This window comes from Epinephelus moara, chromosome 5 (assembly GCF_006386435.1).
Source record: "Epinephelus moara isolate mb chromosome 5, YSFRI_EMoa_1.0, whole genome shotgun sequence".
Lineage (NCBI taxonomy): Eukaryota > Metazoa > Chordata > Actinopteri > Perciformes > Serranidae > Epinephelus > Epinephelus moara.
Genome location: NC_065510.1, coordinates 25,921,288 through 25,929,644, shown reverse-complemented (window position 1 = coordinate 25,929,644; position 8,357 = coordinate 25,921,288). Strand labels below are relative to the sequence as shown.

The 8,357-nt window shown below is 41.7% G+C and overlaps 1 protein-coding gene across 1 annotated transcript in view; it reads right to left on the bottom strand.

The window, feature by feature from the left end:
* LOC126390765 (protein sidekick-1-like) overlaps positions 1-8,357 on the bottom strand; it is a 266,873-nt gene that overhangs the window by 33,390 nt on the left and 225,126 nt on the right. The window contains exons 28-30 of the mRNA XM_050045212.1: positions 6,467-6,653; positions 5,426-5,524; positions 1,513-1,707 (exon numbers count right to left, since the gene is read on the bottom strand). Of these exons, the coding sequence (XP_049901169.1) occupies positions 1,513-1,707; positions 5,426-5,524; positions 6,467-6,653 (481 nt within the window). The remainder of the gene's footprint in view (positions 1-1,512; positions 1,708-5,425; positions 5,525-6,466; positions 6,654-8,357) is intronic.

Sequence of the window (8,357 nt, the reverse complement as noted above, 5' to 3'; positions counted from 1 at the left end):
GGTCAGTGGCGAAAAAAAGCACTTTTATACGGGACGCATTTGCCCCCATTACCGTTTTAGCTCGTTTCGCGGCTCAATACTGAACCAATTTTAGAACGAGTGGTACCCATGAATCATACGCACACATACACATGGGGAAATAGAGCCCAGGTTGAAAAATACCGAAGTTGTCCTTTAAGCAAGGGAGAAAGTCACTTACACAACTTTTGGGTGTGTAGTTTTTCAAATTATGTATTTTAACAATTTAATACTTTTACGATTACCTGCAACTTTCTGGACTTGCAAAATTATCTTTTAAATGGACAAACATCATGTGTAATTCATGGCACAATTCAAATTAGATCAAAAAATTATCTGTCTCCCACCATGAACTACCGTACATATTTCTTCTGGAATAAGATCCCATGGTGCTCCACCCAAGGTGAGGGACTTCACCTCTCTATTGTGATTGGTAAATGTAAGGATGTGACATCACTGTTTTCCAACTGAGCCCGCCCACTTCAAACCAGTGAGAAGAGGAAATATAAAAACTATTCACAAAATCTCTCATTACACAGAACTGTTCCACTAAAATTGTGTGATCATGCAGAATGACAATCCTGCTAATGAACTGATCCTAGAGGTCCAACATTGGATTTCAAGGCCTTTAAATGTAATAAATGAAATGTTAGGGCTGCCACCTGAAAGTCAAGGATTTAAATCATCAGTCAGAAACTTCTTCAAGTTGAGCAGTCTTTTCTTTTCTTTTCTTTTTTTTTTTTTCTTTTGGTCAGTCAGTCTGCAGTTTACTTCTGGGGACGTATTGGTCTAAAGATTTAAGTGCACAGTCAGCACCCGTTTGTTTCCTGCTGCTCTTTGGTGCAGGCAGCTGTAGACCCAGTGAGAGAGACGGAGACACCTGCCCCGAGGAAGAGAGGCTTTGCCGGGTCATGCGCTGAGATAATGTTATCTTCTGCCTCCTGCTTAAAGGTTGTAGCTTTGCAGCTCACAGCAACTTAATACAATACAGTCTCTGGCTTTTGGTTGATATCTAGTTTCAGCAAAATATGTTGTCACATATTCCTGATCTGTCGTTAGCTTTGCTAGCATGCATGAGCTCAGAGGACTAACTTGGCTTGTTTACTATATTATGTGTACGTGTCTTGCTAAACCCCGTTTGAACTTTCAAACTCAAAAGCCAATTTGACATAATTCATAGTCAGGTACTGCCCTACTAAATATCTGACAGCAGTGTTTAATACAGCTGACCAGATAGAGGGTGGGGACCTTTTTCCCATGCTTTTTCTCTCCCCACGTTTTCTGTCACTCTGTACTGTACTAACATTATTAGAATATGATCTCAATAAAATGTGAGCTGCTCAAAGACATTCGGCACCTCATGTTTAAGTGGCAGCTTGAGAGTTCAGGTTCCTACTGTTTCAGGTTTTAACTCGAGTGGTTAACATCTGCAAGGCTGCAGAAAAATCTGGTAGTAAACCAGACACCATGTAAGAGTATGCGCATGTCCTTTACCTCTACGTTCGGTTGTAACAACCAGGGCTTCCTGCTCTTCGCCCCAGCCCACAGCGGTGCGAGCAGTGAGTCGGAACACGTAGGCCTGCTCAGGGGAAAGTCCTGTGACGGTGAACTGTCGAGCATTGGAGCCCACCTCCACTGTGGTCCATCGCTGGGGGTCCCTGCTGTCCAAGCAGTAGGATATCTGGTAGCCTAGTGAGGGACAGATGGAAAGACAGACGGAGGAGGAAGACAGTTGATATCTGTGCGAAAGTCTTGTGTGCAAATGTGTTTCTGTGTGTTTTTGTGGCCTACTTTAGATCACAGAGCCCACAGGAATCAAAGAGAGAACAATATGAGATAGGAAAAAGGCTGAGAGCACAACCACACAGTGCCAGGTACCACACAGCCGCATTTCCACAGAAACACATACAAAACCGAAAATGTCCATGTCTGCTCTGAAGAGATCTGATTCATGCTGCTGCTTTGGTATTAGTACCTTTGTATGTATGGAGCCCTAACACACTGCCTTTACCAAAAACATACACAAAGTCATAGTTCTGTCATTGAACATCACTGCGCGCACACACACACACACACACACACACACACACACACACACACACATTCCCCTACACATGCACGCAAATTATAAAAACATAAAACCTCTCCTGCGTCCCCTTGGCTGTGACCCACAGTGCACACGGCTTGTGTTTCTCTGTCTCATGTGCAGTAGGCCATGTAATAACACTAACACCCTTCAACACGTACACACACACACACACTCAAACCACTGATCCCCGACCAGGCTTTCCACAGGCCACTGGCCACTCTCAAAGGCTCACAATATGAAGATTGTATTGTACGCCAAATACACACATGCACAAACTCGCACAAACACACAAGTGGGCGAAGGTGATTGGTTCACTGTAAAACTAAGTAATCTGCTCAGAGGGACCTAATCTGGTTGTGAGGGTGATAATCTCATCAGATAGTCTGATTGTATATTAATGTGAATGCAGTGTGTGGAAGATTATTGGGTAACAGCTAGATAACAAATCCTCTTGCCAATTGGGTCAGAGCACGGCATTATGTTGTGTACTGAATATCATTAGGACATTGCTGCTATCAGATACATGAGGCTACATTTCCATTACAAAGTGAGCGTGTCATGTTAGTGACAGCCCATCGTCATTTTTCACTGAAAAGATGTCACAAGTACAGTATATTTCATAATGCTCCCTGGCATAAGGCACTGAAAATGTAAATCTACACAAGCTTTTTTTTTTTTGCTTTTAGCTGCTCAATGCTCACTGACCTTGTCTGTGATAATGAAAAACTCAGAGCAGTGGTTACTACGAAGTCTGCTTGACAGATAGTACATTGTTAGTACCATGATGACTGTACAACAAAGTACGTCAGAGCTGAAAGCTAGCAGAGCAGTGTGCTGCAACCGTACTGGAGGTGGTTGCTATGTATTGGGACCTGATGTCTTCTTTTCAATTCTCCTCCATTTCTACAATACATACAAAGTGAATACAGTGTTACATCACATGTATCCATGCTCAGTTTTACCACAGCTTTTACGAAACCCAAGATCTATGGGTAGTTTTCAACTAAGGCCCTGAAACACTCAAGAAGAGGTTATATACAACCTCCCTATTTCAGCTTTTTGCTCCAAACCATGACTGAATGCTATTCAAATCTAAACAAGGACTTTTCACTCCTCTAATCTTAATTGATTGAGTGTTTAATGCAATGTTTTTTATTGCATTTATATTAGATTTTATGTTGAGTGAGCCCTGAAGATGTACTAAATGCCAAGATTATGAATGCATTAATTGAAGTGAGTGTGAACAATGATTACTTTATTTGCTTTACTAATTTACTCCTGTGTTTATTGCTACTGTTATAATTTTTGGATATTTTCTTAATGTTTTCCTTCGTGTGTATGAAAAATAATCATCCATCCATCCCTGATTAAATTGCCACAACAATAAAGAGTTGGAACAGCTTTGGGATTTCTGTGTTTAACTGTGCACACCACACCAGATGTTTATGAGCCAACACCACCATCACTGTAGTTTTTTTTTTTCCATACAGTATGTACAATTATTACAGTAATTGATTCTGACTCTAATGTTACACCCACACTGAGTTCTGCACTGGTGATGACTTTATGATGATGATTTATACCTAGTTTTTATGACGATGATTTTATACGTAGTTATTTTATAAACTTATTATTGTATATATGGCTTTGCTGGGTTTTATGATGTCTAGATACATTGCTGCTTGTGTTTTTACTGTGTCTTGTAAGGTGTCCTTGAGTGTTTTAAAAGGTGCCTGTGAATAAAATGCAGTACTATTATTATTATTAAGCTGCTATTGTTGCAGATAGTATAAAAAAAATCTTTGTGGTTTACAGTTTTGTGCTAACAGGTAGTGATGCAACATGTGAGGCAGCTTTGAAATGCCACTGCCAATTAAACTTAACAAAGAGACAACATGCTGTGCAGCTGTGAGCAGCCCCTATGTTTCCTTTGAGCATTGCATTGTAGGACAACATTACGTATACAACAGCACACACCGAACATTTAGATGGTTTTTAGTGTGCTTACTCATTTTTTTCTTTTGTGACTTCAGTGTATAAACACAGTACATATTCAAGACTTGTCTGTAATTAGTGTGTAGTATCGAATTGGGCTGCTGCTTGTATTTGCCGCCGGGATGCTCATGTGCATTTCCATATTTTACTCACAGAGAGGTCACGTGCAAACAGAAATGCCTCACTGCCTTGTTCCAAATTAAATTGTGCACCTTCTGTGGTCGTGTTTCTCCTCTGTCCACCTTCTGCGTCAGTCCCTTACGGGTTGAGAACCCAAGGAGAAATGAGGCAGTCATGAGCACTAAAGAACGCAGCGCGCTACAGTTATTTGTATCTGCATAAACACACACACACACACACACACACACACACACACACACAAGGTCCCCACACACACCTCGTACTCAGCAAGGACACAGCAGGGCTGCGGGTTTGTGTGTGTCTCTGTGATCGAGAGAGAGAGAGAGAGCTTTGCCCTCCCACTCATCCTTCTGTCACAGAGTGGTGTCGCACTAAATGTCCTCCCCCTTACAATACAGTCACACATCACTCACACTGTCCTGCTCGACTCCCTCACCCACTGAGAGGACAAATACTGCTCCTTTCTTCCCCTTGTGCAACACACACACCCACACACCTGTCCCTCCTCTCACCTCCATACATCTCCTCTCTCCCCTTCTGTTCTCTCTGTTTCCAGCTCAGCAGCTCTTATATTCCTCTCGCCTCTTTTTCTCTTCGTTAATCTGTTCTCTCTGATTCACTTTGCACGCTGTGATTTGCAGTTTCAGAAACAAGTGATATGTGTGAATCTCAGTGTGTTTATATATGAGGCTATGTATGCATTAGGAAAGGTGTCTTGCTTCAGCAGCTATAATAGCCCTTCTCCCGGGTACAAGCCTGATCACTGACACTCACACACACACACACACACACACACACACACACACACACACACACATGCACTTACACGTACATAAACATCAACAAACCTCGGCGCTGGAGTGGAGAGTGGAGAGAGCTGACCCTTGTTTGAAAGCTAAAAACAGAATCAGCTCTTTTCCATTTTACGGCTTTTACTTCCTTCCTTCCCTTGAAAGATCACAGGGGTGTGTGTTTCTTTATGTGTGTGTGTGCAGATGTTTAAAACTGCCAACTCATTTCCTCTTTAAGCCGAGTTCTGTCCTTCAGCAATTGAAAATAAATCCATTGTCACTACAAGCGTGAAAGAGTGGATTATGATTTTAATGTTGCTCTAAAATATCGGCTGGCTCATGTATGTGTGTTTGTGTGTGTGTGTGTGTGTGTGTGTGTTTGTTATTGTACCTAATATGATGCCGTTGGGGTTCGGGGGTGGCTGCCAAACCACCCTAACTGATGACAACCGAACTTCTGGAAACACCATCCTGACAGGGGGGCCTGGGACTGGAGAGAAAAATAGTGAAGGGAGTTGGCAGCAGAATGAAACAGTAATAATGTATACAAGAACAGCAGCAAAAAAAACATACAAAAGGACTCATTCAATACCGTCATGAGTAAGAGAGTATCTCAACATCAAGCACTTACACTCTAATAAGTTAGTATGATGGTACCAAGGTGCACAAATGTATGTGCATATGCTCACCACACACACATAGACACACATAGAGAGTGTCTTATCCATTTTTAAGAGGTACTTCTAAAAGACGCAAAATAGAAAATGTAATTTTCTTTCAACCTCACACTGTTCCTAATAAAACTACATGTTCCACACCACCAAATGCGTGTCAGTGTGACTGTGCATGTGCGTGTGTGAGTACAGTTGTGTGTGACTGACAGACAGGATGGAGGTTCATTATACATTGCGGGGAATTGACTTCCCCGTTCTTGTTTCATCCTGAAATGAGAAAAACTTTTCAAACGTGACACTGTTTGATAGAGGATGAGAATGTGTGTCGGTGTGTGCATGTACGTCTTCCTGTATGTGTATTTTTGAATGTGTGTGTGTGTGTGTGTGCTTGTGTTTTATTATTCAGGAGGGCCAGGCTGAGTTGCTTGCATCCTAAAAAGTCTGCCATGGTTGCATCTGAGGAAATCTGCACACATGGCTCACACTAACACAAATACACACACACACACACACACACACACACACACACACACACACACAGCGTGTTCTCCATGTCTGAGCTGTGGAGGGGGTCTGAGGGGTGAGCTGAACCTAGTGGATGATCAGTGAAGTGGGGGAAAGACTGTTGCCTGTGCTGACAGCAGAGGCGGAAAGAGGTGAAAAACAGCTACAGAGGTGAGACAAAGGCAAAAGGGTTGCACAATCTGCTAGACAGAGAGGTCAGTGATCAGCCTGAGACAGAAGGAGAGAGATCCTACCATCTTCTTTGGTTCTGAGCAGTATGGGGTTGCTCTTAGGGCCATCGCCCATCCGTGTGTACGCCAGCACCTGCAGCACGTACACTGTATATTTTTGGAGAGCCCCGAGGAGCAGCGTCACACTCCCCTCTCCTTCTGCCACCTTAACACTGGGTGGACCTTCTGAATCCTTCTCTTTGTACAACACCTGGACACAGAAACAGGCACATATGTCACACATGAAAATCACAGTCACAAATATAGATCAAAAGTGTACAGAAAGTGTCGAGTCAAATCATGTGATTTACACTTTGTCAGCTCTGTAAACACTCTTTGTCTGTTTTTCCTTCCTTTACAGTAGCTTTGGCGGCTTTAAAGGATAAAGTTGGTGATGTTCTATGTTTTTGTGACTGTCAACAAATAAAAAAGAAAAGACCAAAACCAACTCTCTCAATATTTCAGATTGTTGCAGCCTGTCTGTAGCATTCAGTCCCAACCTTTTCCTTTTTACATCCGATGTAAATCTTTAAAATTTTACTAGTCAATATTTGATCATTTAAAAATTGATCTTAGGATCACTTGTGCGTAAAAGGTGTTGCTAGTAGTGATGAACGGAGCAATTTTCAGCTCATTGTTTAACTTTCTGTCCTGTATCTTTACTGTTTTTGTGCACTGTCACTACTTTAATCGCTTTGTTTTTGGCCACAGCGGACAGCAGGTTTTAGTGCAAAAGCAACTTTATAAGGTGATAGTATGTCAGTGTTGTGTTCATGCTGCTCCCAAATAATTGAAAAATCAGTTATTGCAGGTTTAAAAACACCTCAAAGATAAATATTTTAATTTTTTAAGGAAGCAAAGTAATTTCCTGTAACAGCTGGGAACTATTAGTCAAAACATAATAACATTAGGTATTAAGTGTATCTGTTGTGGACTATTTTCAGCTGCTGATCTGTTGTGCTAGCGAGTATTTACAGCACCAGGTCGGTATGTGAAATTCACTCAAAATACAGTGCCCATTCCCATCATGGGCGGATCAAGTCAGTTTTATTTTGTATAGCCAAAAATCACAAATAATACATATCTCTCAAAGGGCTTTACAATCTGCACAGCATACCGCATCGTAATAAAGGAACGTTTCAGCCAGTGCAACGACGTGGCTCATTGATGTGTTTTTGACAACAGTGGAGGTCCTTGACACGGAGGAAGAGGCCACATCTGCCTTTGGTTGCAGAAGAAATGCCTGTTAGTTTTGGTCTTTTCGTTGGGTTTGTTGACAATGAGAAAAAACATAAGAAATCACATGACCTATCCTTCAACCGAAACATCTTCTAAAACTGATCCTCAAATTGAAATTACATCAGTGCCCACATGAAAAAAAAATCAGCACACACTGCTTTTTCACTGGCAACGTGATTATGTGTCAAGAACTGTTCTTTCTTGTTCGTGTTCTCTCCATTTTTCATGTTCATGAACTCCCTGCCACCCTTCAGATCATTTTGAAGGAAAATGTCAGCTATTAAGTGTCTAAAAACAGAAATATTCAGGAGTGCGTGGCAAGAGAACTATTCAACGTCTAGGGATAGGAGGTGTTGAAGAGCTACCCGCTGGCAGCCACTTCCCATCTATTAACATGGTAGGAATACTGCTCAGTGTGATCCTCAGGAGGCACAAGAACACACACAGACGGGGAGTGTGATGTGCTTTGGGCATGGTGGATATGACCTGAATTTTACACAACATTTTTAAAATACTTGATGGTACTGGTTTATATCACACAGTCACAGCCTGTTTTCTTTAGTAGATGTATGTATTTATAACACAACCGTGTCCATGGAATTGAGGATAAATTTCTTTCCTTTTAAAGATTTCTTCGGCTATGTTTTGTTTGGGTGGTGATTAAGAGCTGGAGTCA